Source organism: Sander vitreus, chromosome 23 (assembly GCF_031162955.1).
Source record: "Sander vitreus isolate 19-12246 chromosome 23, sanVit1, whole genome shotgun sequence".
Classification (NCBI taxonomy): Eukaryota; Metazoa; Chordata; class Actinopteri; order Perciformes; family Percidae; genus Sander; species Sander vitreus.
Window position 1 is genome coordinate 8,079,133 of NC_135877.1, and position 18,364 is coordinate 8,097,496.

Consider the following 18,364-nt stretch of genomic DNA (forward strand, 5'->3'; position numbering starts at 1 on the left):
CAGGGTGCCTCTGCTAAAAAACAGATGTCAAAGGTCAGGGGAAGGTTGGCATGACAACAGACATGGACTTGCCATTGTTGCAGTGATCTGGGTCGGTTGGAAAAGCTGTCTATGCGTGTGTTTGCATCTGTGGGGGGTAGACAAATAGAGAGCTGCTGGGAGTGCGTGTGTGCGTGCGTGTGTGCGTGGCCGTACTGCTATTAGAAATATTACACAATGGAAGTAGAAGTATAAAGACATTTTTGAAATGATGCAGAGTCTCAAGGACAGTTGAGTGTCAGCAAGGCAAATCTAAACAGGAAACACACACACACACACACACACACACACACACACACACACACACACACACAAACAAACATAAAGCGCGTAGATGGGTATTCTTGGAGCAGCAGGAGGCTTTGTCTTGGGTTTTGATTTGTGCTAACTACGGGAAATGAAGTCTGTTCTTGCAGGAAATGATGTTATTTAGCTGGACCCTAGGCAGGATGTCAGTTGTATCATGATTCTATCTGCCAGGCCACCTGCATGGATTACATCAGGATAAAATAGATGTAGAATAGACAAGGAATGCTTGATTTATTTTATTGCCATTGAACTTTTCCTTAACCACAGCCATAATCTCATCATGATAGTTCCAATTCAGAAAATGAAAATTATGCAATAAAGGCTTTGCCTTGAAGGAAACATTCTAAATGACCATGAACGTTTATTCTTGACCTTAGAAAAAATCTTAACTCAAAGTCCACATACTAGCTTTTTAAGTAACTTTGAAACAAACAATACACTCCCTGTATTGATAAAGAGTGTGAGGTTAAGCTTAAGGGAACTTGAGTTACACTTGTTTTGTCAAACTTTAAATGGAACTTTTAATAATTCATTTACAGCATTTAGCCTACATTGTAATCCAGATTTACACACAGTGATTATATAGTGTCAGTGTCAAACTCTTTTAGTCAGTGGTGATTTTATGATGACCGTAAGTAGCCTACTAATCCATGATGCAAACCCTTTTCATTTTGGTCAGAGTGGTGGCAGATAATATGACTTTGTAGCTGTGTTCCATATGATCCATTCGAATATATCGAATATGAAGCTGTTCCAGGCACAGTTTGCTTTTTATTATTGGTTGGTATGATTTCACATGGGAAACATGAAAACGATAAACGAGAAGGAACTTGCAGGAATATCAATCATATTTGCATTCATGTTTCACCAGCTATCTTCAAACAAGAATGAAGTATGAAAAACCGCTTATGAGTGAAGCACCAATTAACTGTAAACCACAGCTTTGAATAAACTATAATTAAGTTCCATGTGATCCAAACCCTGTGAAGCATAGCATGACTGCAGACATGCCATGCCTGTGTGTTTGCAGTACTTTTTTATAATGTTGCTTTACGCTGCAGACCTGATATTTGACAGGCTAATAGTGTTACACTGGCTAATATGCCAGGCTATGATATATACAGCTAGGGTGTGTAGACAGCATTCTCAGACAGGCTTAGCTGGCTCTTATCAACAGCAAGTACCAAAAGTTAACTCTTTCTGGTTCTGCCGTTCCTCCCTGGCTCTCACTCAGGACACTTTTTGACTGCAAGAGCTATTTAAACATAGAGAGACATCGTATTTTCAAAGCTGCTGTACAGTATTCCATTTTTTTTTATATTAACAACATGACTAAGTGTATGTGAAAAGGATCAGTCTTAGTGACAAACCCACGGAAGATATAACCGGTTTCTGCTCGACGGAGCGTTGTAGCATTTTTCAGCTCATTGTTTTGATTTTATGATTTTATGTAGGTTTATTGCTCATTGTCGAGACCACATGTGACTGTCCTGGGTGGCTGTAAAGGCTTAGAGGGACAGACGCATGCCTTATCAGGTGCCTGACTGTGTCTTGGTGACACACACACACACACACACACACACATCTCATCAGCTGTGCATTGGGATGTGTGTGCTATGATGAGGGACTTCAACATTGTGTATTTCTGCACAGACATGGGTACATGTTTGTGCATTTTCTCTGCTAAGTGCTTTTTAGAAAGGTTAAGTAGTTATTTTTTTGAGGTGAAGCCTCAGACTCCACATTTCCCGACAGGGTGTGTTTTTTAAAGGAAGGGCTCATGTTATTCTTTGTCTTCTTGACGCAGGTTTGCCCAGACCTCAAACAGTTAGGGTTATCATCACACATAAACACACACGTTGCACTTACATCCCAGGAACTATCATACGTTATCTGTGACTATTTAAACAAAGTAGAAGGGACATGTGATTTAGTGCTTTTAATCAGTCATTATAATTATTCTAACACATAGTAATGTATAGCTGCAACATGTACAGTAAACATGCTTTTGTGTCAGTGTGGTGTAACTACCTATGTTGACATGTGGAAGCTGGTTTGGGGCTTTCACATGCTTGTTCCCTGTGTTTTTCCTGCTGTAAATTTCACCTGCTCTTCGCAGCATAGCATAGAAGTTCACAGTGTGATACAAATCTGCCAGAGACATCTTTGTCCGAAGGCGGCAGTGCATGAGTTGTGGCCTATTGTGTGAGGTGGTGGGAGAGGTGTTTTTGAAGTGGGCAGGAAGGAATTAGGGATAGCTTTTGATGTCGTTATTGTTGGCATATTGGCTGGTAGCTTATCCAACCAGAGACACACTCCAGCACGCATGCCACTGTGCACACACATACAGTACATGCGCACAAAACTATCTGTCTTAATAATTCTGCTGCCGTGCTGGAGACACGAACTTAACTGCAAAAACCTCCAAACATGCATATATACATGACAACAAATATATAATATACAATCATCCAACACACATATAGTGACGTGGCTTGGTTGTGGGCTGCAGGTCTAATGAGGTGTCTCTCTCTCACGGTGTCTCTCTCCCAGGACGGGGGGAGTCTGATGGACTCCAGTGGGGCTCTGCGGCTCCCGCTCTATACTGCCTGGCTGGAGCTCAATCAGAAGGAGGTAACCTCTGACCTCTAGCCTAGTCCCCCCTGGTGCTTCCCCCCCCCCCCCCCCCCCTGGGTCTAATGTAGTCCCTGCTCTGCTTCTAGTACAGTCTACTGGACTAACTCCACTGTACATGTTTACTTCAGATATCCAGACGTAGCATGGCCTCTAACACTAGGGTGTTAGCTCTAATTTAGTCTGGCTATGGTTTTGTCTGGACTATACAGTAGAAGAGGCTGTAGTAGATTGTGGTGTGGCTTTCTGGTTTTAGTTTGGCCTCAGAAGGTATGTGGACTTGCTTAGTAGTTCTAATGTGACTTGGCTTTCTTCTGTCTCCCGTTTTTCGACTTCTTGATGGCGACGTCAAAAAAACAAAACAGGGACCCATTCGTCAAAACACTGCTCCATAGCGCTACTACTGGTAAAAACAAAATTCCACAGGGTGCCTTCGAGAATGTACAAAACAATAATTTCTGCTTCAGGCTGGTGTTGGATGTTGTTGCTGTCACATTGTTCTCCTAAATTAAATGTCTAATGTTTCTCTAGAGCAGTCAGAGGTCTGTCTTCGTGAAGCAGGTTGGGACAGTTTTGGGACATTAGTTAGTGTGTTTATATATCAGCGTTGTGGACTTCCTGCCTTTCTCCGTTTATCCATCTACGGGAGTATCTAATAGCAAAAAATAGAACAGTGGTGTATAAGGAGAATTGACACAGTAACAGCCTTCTTGCTCTTCTGTCAGTTCTAATTGACGTCCCCCATTGAGGTTTGTTCAGGTGAAATAAACATGTCTGAGCCTTGGCAGGCAGACCGGTAGGTAGACACACATTGAGCAGTGGTTGTGTTTTGCTTGGCAGCAGCGTGGCAGGCTGAAGGACCAATTCTGTCAGGGAGGATTAACAACGCTCTGAAATCGACAAATATGGCTCTTATAACGAGCATGGACAGCAAGTGTCTCTGGGCTCACACACTTCTGTTTAGACAGACATTTACTTTAAGGGATTTACATTTTAGATCTTATCCTTAATCTTCTGTTGTGTTCAACTAAGATCCCTGCATGTCTGTAGTGGTTGGTAATAATTGGAGAATTAACTAAATAGTAGCAATATATTAAGTTGAATAAAGCAAATGGCTGCACCCAGTTTCAGGCTTCTGCACCTTTGGCTGTTGTACAATTTATTGGTGTGGGTGTGCGTGCGTGCGCAAGTGTGTGCGTGCGCAAGTGTGTGTGTGTGTGTTTGCAAGTGACGACATGTGAGGCAGGGTTAAAATGATTTAGTCGGATGAAGTAAATATAAACCGCTAAATGAATTGATTATTTAGTATTTATGGCCAAGCAATGAAGCCACTCTGTACAATTTGGATTAAAAAAATATTTGTTTTATGCTTACACTTAATTGAGTTTTATAATTGAATAAAGCAAGTCAATTTATAATATGAAAAATGCAACGATAAGAATATTTAGGGGGCCTAGCAATACTCAAAGTATCTTTCAAAGTGAAAGATATTGGACATTGGTGAGTAAAATCTTATAATTAAGGGTATTATTATTAATATTTACTTATTAATTAAGCACTTATTTCATAACAGCAGCCCTGCGCCGGGACCCTCTGCCTTAATGTATGGCTAACGCAGTTTTTTTCTTTCAGTTACTTCTTCTAAGAAGCCAAGCTATTATCTACCTACGGTGTAGCTCAAGGCTAACTACCGTAGCAACCGTGTCCTCAAATTGCCGGGCGCTAGTTGTTTTTTTTTACAGTTTCCAAACAGTGTTGTGGCCTCTCTATCCTTGCTAACATACTTTAGTTTAGCTACACCTAGCAAGCTACCAGTTTAGCTAGTTAGCCTTCAGATACAGGTAAAGAATAGCTTGGCATCTGAAGCGAGAAGAGGTGATTGAAGCCATATGTAAAGACGGTGGGTCTCAACGCAGATGCTGAACTTTGCAAATGTTGACTATTATGTGTGGTGTGTGTGTTTGTCAGGATGAGAAACTTACCAGTCAGTAGGAACAGCAGACGTGTACAATATTGTGTCATTGACGAATGGAAATAAATCTGTCACTGCATACATGACTATCCCTATGACATCTCTTTTTCTTATGTCTATCTATTTCTCTTCACCTTCTCTCATTTTTACATTCCTTCCTTGCTCTCCTGTGATGTGAGGGAGTGTGTGTGTGTGTCACTGAAAGGAGGAAATTTCACACACCTCACCTAGCATGACCTAAACCTCTTATTAACGTTGAGAGAGAGAGAGAGAGAGAGAGACAGACAGTGGAATTTGGGGGCGAAGAGAAAATGAGAGATAAAAATGTTGAAGAAGTGTAGAAATAAAAAAAAAAGTTGGGATAGAGAACACATCCGTATAGTTTATAGCCACTCTATACTCCCGGGCACTAATGCGTCTTCCTCCTCCTCCTCCTCTTCTTGCGTCTCTCTGTCTCCTCATCTTATCTCTTTCCAGTAAATCTCTTATCGCTTATATGATCCCTATCAAGTTCAGTTTTATTGTGCCACTGCTTTTACTGCCAAACATTAGATATCCCTCCTAGTGATCCTTTAATTGCTTTATGTCGTGCTCTCTACAAGGCTGTTTAGATAATGTGTAGATGGTCAGATTAAGATTCATGTTGTATTGAATATTTTACTCCAACAGAAGAGAATTTGGTTCTTTGACTGTCAGATCCGTAATTCATATTAACTTTTTAACACTGCCTATTGCTTGCTATATTGACATTTTGGTAAAATAAACCGCTTATTCGTGTGCCAGATTAGTTGGATTTGAGGACAATTACCACTCTTTGTCGGTCTGCTTAATATGAAGATAAAACCAGGAGACGCTTAGCATAGCATAAGAACTGGAAGTAAAACTGCAATTTGTTGTTTTTACACGCATGTATTGACCTTACAAACTATATATATATATATATATATATATATAATAAGTGAGCTTTAGAATTGCTAGTAGGCGGATCTTTTTAACTTTGGCAATTTGTTTTCCCATCATCTTTGCAAAACTACAACAAATCAGATGTCCCCTCAAATCATCAGTATCTGATCTAAAAAGAGGAAAAAAAGATTAATCATGCAAAATAAGTCTAAGGGACAAAACTTGTCTGTAAAATATGCTTTAAAGGGTAACTACTGTTTTTTTTTTTTCAACATGGGCCCCATTTCCCAATGCATTGTCGAAATCATTTAAATAAAAAAAAAAAAAATCTTTTAGATAACAGGAGCCTATAACTTCTGTAGCCTACTCCGTAACAACAGACTACCTGAACGCCTTTTTCTCGTCTCGCGTTTCACTCTCCACACCGCCGTCTTCGGACAAAAAGTCACGTCCTGGGATCGATAATGTTGTCAGACACTTTTAGTAACAATCTGAACCTGTCACTACAAAAAAACAAAATCCCTTTTATTGGACAAAAAGCAAGCGTGCGTGCGTGCGTGTGTGTTTTGAATAATTCACACTTCTAGGTTTACATAGCCAGAGGACAGGTGAGGTAATGTGGACATGACAGAGTCTGTTGCTGCCAGAGGGAAGGTCTGATACACTAGCCTGTGCATGACAGGGCCAAAAATCAACTACACACACACACACACACACACACACACACACACACACACACACACACACACACACACACACACACACACACACACACAGTAAGAGAGATACTGATGTTGGTTCAATGCCCATCTTTATTTTGGCTTCAGTTTATGGATACTTTAGGATAATAAAACACATTTTCAAATATCAAGTGTAATTGTCAACCAAGAGTCCGAGAAACAATGGCATTTCCTAAGGCAAGCCCAAATAAAATAAAAGACTGTGTGCCCTTGTTCCTTTATTATCAAAATGAACCGTGTGGCCGTCTCCAGCTCTGCTAGCCACATCCTGCCACACACACACACACACACACACACACACACACACACACACACACACACACACACACTTCCTGTCATTAGTTGCTCGTTTTGACAGTGTTTAAGGTGTTTTCTGACTAAGCTGTCGAACCATGTAACTTAATCTGTGCAGCGAGGCTCTTTATCCCGGCCGCGGGGCTGGTTGAGTTGTCATGTCAGCTTTGACAGGCAACCCGATGGTAATAGAGGTGTCTGTGTGTGTTGGTGGGAGGGAGAGGGTGTGTGTGCTTGTGTAGATCTATGTCCTGTGAACATGTGTAGAGGGGTTGTTGTGAGGAGAAAGTGCGCGTTTTGATTGGATGTGGCAGTATTTGGCGTGTTATGGCGTATGTTGAAGTTTGTGTGTGTGTGTGACCCTCTGTCCACTCGTGTCCTCTGCCCTTCTGGTTATTGTGGCTAGCTGTGGGGATCAAGTGCATTACCATGGCAGCAGCAAGCCTATTGCCCCTGGAGACGACACTTTAGAGAGAGGGAATCTTCAACAGCCCAGAGTCGGGCAGAGGGTAAATGAGTCTCTCATGGGGCCCCTTAAAGTGAGGACCAAGCGCACTTTAAAACCAGGGGTCAGAAAGAAGCCTGAAACCATATACAGTTGTACCGGCCGCGGTTACACAGCTAACGGACACAATCAGCTAACTGAGCGCCAATGTTAAATTTAGGACATGGCATCCAGCGCAAAGTCTTTTATGAGGGCATTCATAAAGTTTTAAAGCAAAGATCAAGATTAAGGTTAAACATTTGGTATGAATCAAGCAGAAAGAAAAGCATTTGTGTGGAATTATGTGCATTTATAATTTTGAGATTCCAATCACATTCCAATAATCGTGTACAGCTTTACTTCCGTTTTACCTTGGGTACATTTTTTGGCATAACATCACCCACTGTTCCTGTGTTCATCTTACAAGGGCTTTTTGAATTGCGGATAATGCGGAAATGGGTTTGAGTAAGAACTTTGTTAGAGCTCTATAAAAAGGGTACTCCCGTGATTTAGTAGTGCATCTCTATATAGTTTGGGCTCACAGGAAATCGATATAAAAAAAAGAGTAAACTGATCTTCAAGTGTAAAGTCTGTGGAGTGGCCCTTTAAGAGAGCCTCAGTAAATGTTTAGTAGTTTTGTCTGGTTACATTATCACGCTTCAGAAATATGGTTTTGATCGGAATTTCCATCACACTTATATACGATACCATTGCTTTATTGTATCCAAAAGCGTGACTTGCATGGTGTGATTGACAGTATGCCTTGGTGCCATTCACCCATGCAGGAAAAGCAGTGTGTAAATGTTGGAAGTATATCATGAGCCTGGGGCAGTTATGTACCAACAGCTGCATTAATGCTCCTTTATTCCCTACATATTGCATACACATTACACACATACATGTAGCACTTACACAGTGCGTAGATACATGTCAGTCTATGAGTTATCAGTACATGTAACAGCTGCACCCCTTGAGACTTTTGGGTTGCGGGTCCATTATGTACGATATCTGGGTATCTCTTTCACCCCCCTGTGTTTTGCTTCCTGTCTTTATCTCATTCCTAAGTCACTCGACTGAACTCAAAAGAGACGATAGATTGTAATCTGCGTCACTACAGATTCCTCTGTTAGAAGAGTCACTGAGTCGGGGGGGGGGGGTTCTCAGTCAGACAAATTAGCGTTTGTTGCCCTTGAAAACCTTTCATACAGTTATCACACTTTCCCTCTCGTTTTCATTTCCCCACTGGTTTGACAAGTCATTTGAGTCATTGTTTGACCCACATTTGTAAGATTAGAAATTTCTACTTTAATATACTGCTCACTGGCTCCTTGAAAGTAGTTTTTACGGGAGGCCAGTTCATTTCATCAAATTTGGCAACACGCAAGATTTATGAAGCATAAACAACATTTCCGTGTATCAAATTGACAAAAGACAAACCGTAAAATTGTAAGGCGGAGGATATAAACGCTAATGAGTTTTTTTCCCCCCCTTGATCAGATTTTTAAAAGGAATTTGTTGCGTCTTAGGAGCGGCTGTAATCACAATATAACATACTGGCATAGCATTGACTATGGGTTTTTTCAACGTGTTTTTCTGCTGGGAATTTGGGCTTACAAAATCAGACTCTTTTTCCCCTTCACCACTGTTGAGCATCTTTGAGCACTTTGGTTATTTGTGTTCGGGTCTTCTTTGTTCTCCTGCTGCTGGCTGCATGGTTCCAACTTTCTTTACAGCTTCTGGCTGCAGGCTTTGCTGCTTTCCGAACAAAACCAGGTCTTTTTCTGTTTGTGTTTTTTCTCACGCCTAGAGCAAGTCCCTTGAATTATAGGCTGCCCACAGTGGATGCATACAGTATTTCACAGCAGAGTAATTCATTATTTGTAAATCCAATTGGCCACAAGTCTGAATTAATTGTCTTACACTGCCATGGCATTCTCCGTCACCTGTGTGCGGCTTTGACGCAAATGTCCTGAAGTGCAGTGTTTCACCACAGGCTGCCGTCCTGTCACTTCAGGAGGTAGAATCCAAGTTACCTAACGACAATTTTCAACTAGGTTTGATTCATGCTGCTTTAGCCAACTGTTGGAGACAAGAAGGAGTTTACGTACGCCGGCTGCAACAACGGATTTCGTTAATCACTATGGCGATGTTAGTAGGTAAGGGTGGAAGGGTTAACACAAGTAGACACCTGTGGATACATCGCAGAGGGGCGGTTGGCCGGTTGCCAGCAACAGGGGTGTGGTTTCCTACTATCGTGATTGCTATACAGTACATGGCCCACATACAAGATGATTATAATGTAGGCTACTGACACAGACAGATGCATGCAAAACAGTCTATGGATCAACAGAAAATAAATCAGCTCATATTTTGATAATTGATCATTTAACCAAACATTCTCTGCAGCTCCTCAAAAGTGAGGATTTGCTGCTTCTTCTTACTGTATATTATAGTAAATTGAATATCTTTGGGACCGTTGCCTGGACAAAACAAGGCATTTGACGAGTTAACCCTGGACTAGGGAAAATTGTCATAAGCATTTCTCTAACAATATATCGGTGAATCAGATTGATTGATGACTAGTTAGCTACAGCCCCATAAAATAATTACGTAGTTTTACTTTTGCTAATTTTTATTTAACAATGATGCATCTCATTAGTATGAAGATGTGTGTGACAAAATCCACGTTCCAGCTAATAGTAGACATGATAGTGTTCATCCATCGAGCACATATGGCTTCTGCGGGAAGCACTATCTGTCACACTTCCACAGGAAAGGGATCATATATCTTGCTGTGTGTGTGTGTGTGTGTGTGTGTGTGTGTGTGTGTGTGTGAGAGAGAGAGAAATGATTCTGCCTGTGAGTAAGTGAAAAATAAAAGAGAGATTAAAAGTAAAAAAAAGAAAGAAAACAGCAGTGGCGTCAGGAGTGTATTGCGGTTCAGTTGGCTTTCCTGTTTGTCTTTATGGAAAGTGTGAACCTGTGTTTGGTGGAATCAGTGGAAACAGGGCATGTTGAAAGGAGTGGCAGTGATAAACTCCCTGTGGGTTGGAAAATATGCCCGGACCGGAGCCCACCTGAGCCAAAATAGAGGACGCTGCACCCCTCGTTGCTCATTTTTTACCCATCTGCCAGTTTCTCTTTGTTTCTCTCTTTTAGGCTCTTATATCTGGTCAGTCCACTTCCCTTATTTTTGTCTGTTGCTCTTTCTTTCCTATTTTTTTTTTTTTCCCTCTTCCTTTGTTTGCAGAGTGTCTGCCCCACCAGTATCTCATTACTCTAATCCTATTTATGAAGCAGACAAACACATGCACACACACATTCTCTTTCTTTGCGTGACTCGTTTTCTTTCTGCTTCTCTTCAGTTTCTTTTCTCTGTCAACATTTTTCTGAAATACATACCAAAGATGAAAATGCAACAAAATGAAATGAGCTGCTGTACGCAATTTATTCATGAACTCTGGATTCAACGAAATGTTTTTTCACCTTCATTTTGTCCGTTACAGACGCGCCACCGTAGTGGTTTAAAAGTCTTTCTTGCTATCGCTCAAACTGTCAAAACCTCTAAACAGCACGAGCGCCTTATGTAAACACTGCACTGTGATCAGGTCTGGGATCTGTAGTCCCATTGTTGTGTGTTGTTGTAATCATGATATTTAACATTCTCTCAGGAGAGATAGCAGAAAGAGGTAACTAATCATTGTTGATCTATTGTAATCCACTGAGCAAGGAAAGGAAATGTAAACACTGTCATTGTACTGTAAATATGGTGGAGCAAATTTGTCATATCAACTTTTATTCATCCAAGCAATGAAAACAGGTGTTATTTAATTGGTGGAAATGTTTTTTTTTTTTCATTGATCTCAAATTCCTTCTGCTTCCTGTTCCAAGGCCACCATTGTTAAGTAAATGCTCCATTGAACTTTGGTCTCAGGTTAGATATTACAAAAACTAAAGCGATTTGGGGGCCTGATTTTCTAAGCTGATCCACATTTTCTCAGATCCACATTTGTCGGCCACAAGCCTTGATAGAGGAATTAGCCTACTTTGTAATCATTAGGTGCAAGCTTATGCACAATGGGCTTTTTGTCACCTTAAGCCAAGAGAGGCCTATGGACTTCTGCTCCAAGTCGGCCAAAGTCAGATAGACACTGTTTGTGTAGCTCTGACCTGCACTGATCGAGCACCAAAGGTCAGCCAAGTTTCCCACATTGAATACAAAGAAATAAAGAACGAAATCAGGCATTGCAAATTTGAACTTAATTCAGTCAGTGGAGATTTACCACAACAATACACTGCAAAAAAAATAAAAATTATAATTTTTTACACTCGGGTAGGAAAAAGGAGACAATAGATTTGATTCCATGTAGTGTAAAGCAGTGGTACCAACTTTTCTCATCATCCCTGTCAGATGAACTCAAGTACCTATTTTAACCAATATTTAATGTTTTTAGCTATCTATTGTAACCCAAAGACCCAAAGAGAGAAAGAAAGACTGCAGCTTATTTATTACCTTTAGCTTTAAGCTATCTATAGTAGCCATTTATTCATTATTGAGCTTTTAGCTATTCGTTGTAGCCATTTATCTATCACCTTGAGCTCTTAGCTATCGCTTTCAACCATCCATCCATTCCTTTTAGTCTAGTCTTTGCTTCTCTGCTTGCTTGCCTACTATTTTTCATGCATCTATTCCCAAATTGTGGTGTTCAGGTGTTATAGCTGACTCAACGTTGACATTTTTTTTTTTTTTTTTTTAAACAAATCAAAAATTATTTTATCTCTCTTTACTTTAGTTGCTCCATGATCTTTTCAAAGTACCCCTTGCAAAAGTGGAATCATATAAAGTAACCTTAAATACCTGGACCCTACAGTATCACGTGAATGTTGCATCTGTATTTTGTTTTTATTTTTCAGCCGAACATTGGGCGTCTAGGCATCCCTCATGGACCTTCTGCAGAAAAGGTGGCCGTGGTTGCCGTAGACGACTGTGACATCTCCATGGCGATTCGTTTCGGAAAACAGATCGGCAACTATTCCTGTGCCGCCCAAGGCACCCAGACCGGACAAAAGAAGTAAGCTGCAGTCTTTCTTTCTCTCTTTGGGTCTTTACACTCATTATCTCCAATCCATCCCACGCACACGCCGCACACAAACCAGTCAGACTAACAGGTAAATATGTTGTACCTTGGAGGCTAAGTCACATTGCCTTCTTTACAACAGATTACACAACTCTCATTCTACCACCCTCTCCTCCTTTTGTCTTCTAATCTCAGCGTTCATCCTTGTGGTCTTTCGGCTGTAAGGCACGTTCTTAGATTCCCAAAAGATCACCTCAACACAGGATTAATTCGACTTACTGTGTGTACCACACACTAATGAATTTGTGTTTATTTTATAGCGTGAGACTTTTTTTAACGAGTCTTATGGAGAGCTTGCATGCTGAGACACATACAGTTTGCGGAGGGTGGGGACAAAGAGAGAGAGGGAGGTTCAAAGAGGAGTTAATGAGGTTACATTCCTTCAGGAACTTGTTGCACAGGTCACAGGAGCTGAGAGGCGTTTACAGTAGATACTTTGACTGTGTAGAGCTGGAATATACAAATATACATTATGCTGGTGTGTAATGTGGTGACAACAAGCAAACGCCTGCAGTTTTGTTCTGGTGTATTGGCGTGATTTAGAGTGTGATTGAGGCACAGAGCATGTGGCTTTCACTTTATTTTAAACTTCCTTTAAACATCACTAGCAACACCACAATGTGGTTGGTCCAATTGGACTATATTTACTGCCAAAGGTACAGTATTGGAAGGCATAGGCCTACAATATGTTTAATTGTAGGTTTCAGGAGTACTTCAGTATATGAACTAAAACACATCACCATCTACAACTTTTAAGAGGCAGAGTAAACCTGAGAAATGCCACTGAAACAGAAACAATCACTTAGCTTTTAGGATCAAAACACCTATTTTTGCTAATAGCGCAAATCTTTAAAACTTTTGTTAGAGTCCATCACATGTATTAACTAGAAGAGCACTCAGAGAGCGCAGACCTCTGCCTAGGCTTGCTCTATCTCACAATGTTAATGCACTGTGAATTTTCCAAGTGGGGAACTCCTTTTTCTTATTGTTCCGACACAACTTGAATGCAGCACAAACACCCTATCTTGCAATGTTAATGAAAGAAATCCAAACTTCAAATCCAAAGTTCTTCCTTGGCCCATGCTACATACACCCTTGCACCAAATTTCATGTAAGTACTAGTAGTTTCTTTTTTCCATAATCCTGCTGACAGACAAACAAACGAACGAACCAAACCAAAAACATAACCTTCTTTGCTGACGTAACTATCTCTTACACTGTACTTTTACACTGTTTGCAAGGCTCTGCTATTTTTGTCACAACTCCGTACAGGCTTCATACTGTATGTCTCTGCCCAAATGTCCTCAATGCATATTTCGCATATCATACTTGGAAATCAAGTAAAGTTTGGATTCACTTTTCTGTCCCAACAATTTCTCATCTGAATTCTTCTAATAGATTTTCATGTCGCCAAACTAGATATTTAAAGAACTGTTGCAGTTTATGGCTCTAAAACTACAACAGATTCCCATTTGCTTTATTTATTTCCTTAAATACTCTTTGAATGTGCTTAACATGCTCCTGGCCATGCAACAGTGTTTGTGCTGTACACTATGCACGCTACATTAAAAGCTTTAGCGTTACATTAAGTCTCTTACAGCCCTTTTGTGTTTGATGTTGAGGGTTTTAGAGGCTCGGGATGTAGGCAGCTTCCTACATGACCTAGTATGTGGAACCTGACTCGGTCATGGTGATGGTAGCAGTTAGCCTTGTGACAGCTTAAACCTTGGAAACGTATTTCAGAAATGTCAGTCATTCTATGGGCTGATGCCTTACCTCAGTCGCCCTTTTTTGGTGTAAACTCAGGGCATTGACGGGGTGTCACTGATTTGTTTGTTACAGATTTACAAGCAAAAAAGGACAGAAATGAGCAGTCCTGAACATCATATTCCTATTTTATGATAAGTGTATGAGTGTATTCTTTCACATTTTGGATTTTGTTCTGATCCATTTTCGGTGTGTGTCGTCTGCAGGTCATTGGACTTGACGGGGCCGCTGTTGCTAGGCGGAGTTCCCAACCTACCCGAGGACTTCCCTGTCAGGAACAGAGACTTTGTGGGCTGCATGAGAAACCTCAGCATCGACAGCAAACCCATCGACATGGCCAGCTACATCGCTAACAACGGCACCGCAGCAGGTTAGACATGCTGCATGGTAAACTAAAGGCCATGCTCACTCAGTAGAGTTACACTGCAGCAGTTAGAGACATTGCTCTTTTCAAGCGGCATGGTCATAAGATAATGCAAGAGGGAAAGTCTGAGTCTGTTTTCATGTGTACCATGAGCAGTTTTGCAGTCAATAAACATTTGCATACATTGTACATACAGACATTGATTATTTCTTTATGTGTTTGATGTCAAGGTTGTCCAGCAAAGAAAAACTTTTGCACAAACGACGTGTGTCAGAACGGAGGAGTGTGTGTCAGCAAGTGGGACACCTACAGCTGCGACTGCCCAACCGGCTACGGTGGCAAGAATTGTGAACAAGGTAAGAATTAGAAGAAGAATCTCTCAGGATAGTGTCTGTACATGTGTGTGTTTCTGCATTCACATATGCATTCATATACAGGTGGGTCTCTGGCTAAATGTGCCTATATCCACATGCTCCTCTGTGAGCTTCTCCGCGTACACATGCATGTGTTTACCTACAGTACGCGCACCGTGTGTGTGTGTGTGTGTGTGTGTGTGTGTGTGTGTGTGTGTGTGTGTGTGTGTGTGTGTCTGCCTGCCTGCCTGCCTGCCTGCGTGCGTGTGTCTTGAGGACTTCTAGGAAGTAGTGTGTTTGCTTGAGAGATCAAATGGGATAAGGAGGACCTCCCCTGACTCACTCTGAGTCATCCACAGCCACAGTGGAGATTCACAGTGAAGCCTCTACAGCTCACTACTGTACAGACACTAAAGATAGCCTCAGGTTTGGTATTAAAGAACAAGATTAAACTCTGACTCACTTATCCAACCCAGACAAAGGATGAAACAAAACACACACACAGATCCAATGGCTGTCCTTTGTGATGGATGGATGTATGGATGGGTGGATGTATGGATGGGTGGGTGGATGTATGGGTGGGTGGGTGGATGGATGGATGGATAGATGGATCGATCATAAAAGCATCACAGCTTTCCAGTGTTGTTATTTACACTTCATAACCCGTCTCATGTTCTTCAATGGTAAGGAGAGAACTTTGATTTCCTGCTTCAGGGCGAGATTCCAAACAATGTGTGAAGGTGTGAATACCTCTCCTCGCCCTTTCGTCTATGAGGCAGCCGCCTAGCCAGTGCCAGGCCCCGGTATCCAGTATCTGAACTGGGCCAGGATCACAGTAAGCAGGGAAGAGGTTTTGGCTGCTCTGTTGCTTGTTGACACATTTGATTTGAGACTTCACACACCTAGCTGCCACGTGAGAAACAAGAGATTTGTTATCGTGGAATTTTACGCTGCCAAAATCATCCCGACTGGACAGACATGAAAACACTAAATTCCACTGGAAGTCACCCACTTGGCCAGACTGTTTTCCTTCTAATTCTATCAGATCAGATTTCAATTGTACAGACCATTTAAAAAAAAAAGGAAAAAAAAAAAGGTGGCAGTAGCTTGTTATGACAAGTGTATTTCAGGTTTGAATCTCTGAATTGGTGTCAAACAAGCTGTTACAGTAATTCAAGATTTGTCTATAATCAACATACCTTGTTAATACCCTAATAATTTTAAAAAAAAGTGTGAAAGTTGTTCAGGTGAGACAATGATTCTCAGTTTGGGTTGTAGTTGGACTTGGATGCAGACTTGTTCTGGTCAAAGTGCTACTGTGCCTGCTCTCCCATCCGCACATTGTAGCTTTTACAGAACCGTGTGAACCTCCCTCTGATCCAGCAGAATTAAAAGGGGCTGTACTTTACATTCGAACATTAATGCAACAGTAAACAACTATTTGCTATGTAAAACATATAGTGGAGTAATGGCATCCTGAGCAGAGAGTGAAATCACGCTGTGTGTTGTAATCCAAGCTTTTCTGTTCTTTGTTTTGCTAGTCTGGCTGCACATGCGTGTTAGTGCACGTGAGTGCCTTGTGAGTCAATATGAGACGCCAAGGGCCGTGACAAAGCATCTGTATTTGACGAGTTGGGTGTCCTGTCCGGTCTGTGAAAGCCTTGTGGAGGCAATCCCAGACCACTTTGTTTTCAGTATTTTGAGTATTCAGTAATCCTTTAAGGACTGAGACTAGGACTGCTAACCAGATTCTTAACTACTAAACACCAGAATGTTAGCATTTTTCCCTGTGAGCATGTTAGCATACTGATGGAGCATGCTAACCTGCTCACATTTAGCTTAAATAAAGCCACACCGAGCCACTAGTATGGCTGTAGACTCTTTCTGAATTACTCTTAATAAAGTAAATCAGAAATGAGGAGTGGCTTGTTTTGGTTTTTTTTACTTGATGTATGACTAAGCTTTGGTAAGTACTCAAGTAGTTTAGACTAAAGCCACTGTACTTTAGCTACCAGTTACCAGGAACAAATATGTGCTTTATCTCATAATTACAGCTTGTGTGTGTATTTGTAAAAGCTTCTGTTAAAATATGTGCCCTGAGGAACGGAGAACATACAGGGTTTATACTGTAGATCATACAGGAGGAAACGCTTTGTAGGTTGTGCTCAAATGTAGACCCTTGCTGTACGTGTGTGTGATCGTGTAGATTTGTTTGCGTGTGTGTTCTTGAGCTCTCTCTCAACATCTACAGCAGCCTATTTACGGTAGTATGTGTCATGTCTGTAGGATTTTCTGTGGATGTTAAGAAAGTCTCTAGACATTGAATGTTTGTCTTAGAAGTACCGTGTAGTAATCCTAAAACAAAGTAGTAAATATATCACGACAAGACAAATGATGGTGCCTTTAAATGGGGTTGTGTTTACGGAAAGAGTCCATATTCACAACCTTATGAGTGGAAATTTTCTGAAAGCTCCACGTTCACGAGTCGTTTACACGACTTCCCATGTTGTAAATTCAAGTTCATGAGTTCCATTTGAGGGCACCATGTAAAAAAGACAAAAAAAACTAATAAAACTAACATTTTTGTGTGGTGAGGTAATCCAGCAGATCTCTGTAAAGTCTGAATTGCAGACCATTGTTTCTCAGCAGTGATCCGATATGTTAATAAGAATTACACTAATGTTTCAATATAAATATGGCACAGATTCATCCTTAAATACTATCACACATCATGTTTTTTCCCCTTACTCTTCCTCCTGTCTTGTCCAGGGATGCCATCTCCTCAGTTCTTTGACGGCCAGGCACTGGTCTCCTTGAGCGAGACGGACATTACCGTCGCTGTTCCGTGGTACATGGGCCTCATGTTCCGCACCAGGCAGCCTGCTGGCACCCTGATGCAGGCCAATGCTGGGCCCTACTCCACCATCAACCTCATGGTGAGATTTAGTATACAGCACTATATATTATTATCAACGAACATGGCATCATTGTCAGCATACAGTGCAAACTTTTAATCAGACAGTTTGACTTAATTTCTTCGCAGTCGACTTAGAGTGCTTTCTGAATGCAAAGTAAAGTAAAATAACTGTCTTTTCCACCATTCAGGTGAGTGAGCAGCAAGTCCGTATGGAGGTGTTGCTGAGGCAGCAGCTGGTGGCGTCGCTGAGCTTCCCCCAAGTTCGGGTCAACGACGGGGAGTGGCACCACCTGCTGGTGGAACTGAGAAGCGTTAAAGACGGCAAGGACATCAAATACATGGCTTCTGTGTCCCTGGACTACGGCATGTACCAGGTACAGGCAAATGACACCGCAAATAGACAAGGGTGTACACATTGTTCAAGTTCTCAAGAAAAAGAGGTTCTCATTT

At 41.3% G+C, this 18,364-nt stretch overlaps 1 protein-coding gene across 1 annotated transcript in view; it reads left to right on the forward strand.

Moving 5' to 3' along the window:
- Nucleotides 1-18,364, forward strand: part of celsr1a (cadherin EGF LAG seven-pass G-type receptor 1a) — a 94,495-nt gene that overhangs the window by 50,940 nt on the left and 25,191 nt on the right. The window contains 5 exon segments of the mRNA XM_078281448.1: nucleotides 12,290-12,447; nucleotides 14,487-14,650; nucleotides 14,875-15,000; nucleotides 17,767-17,933; nucleotides 18,103-18,288. Coding sequence (XP_078137574.1) covers nucleotides 12,290-12,447; nucleotides 14,487-14,650; nucleotides 14,875-15,000; nucleotides 17,767-17,933; nucleotides 18,103-18,288 — 801 coding nt within the window.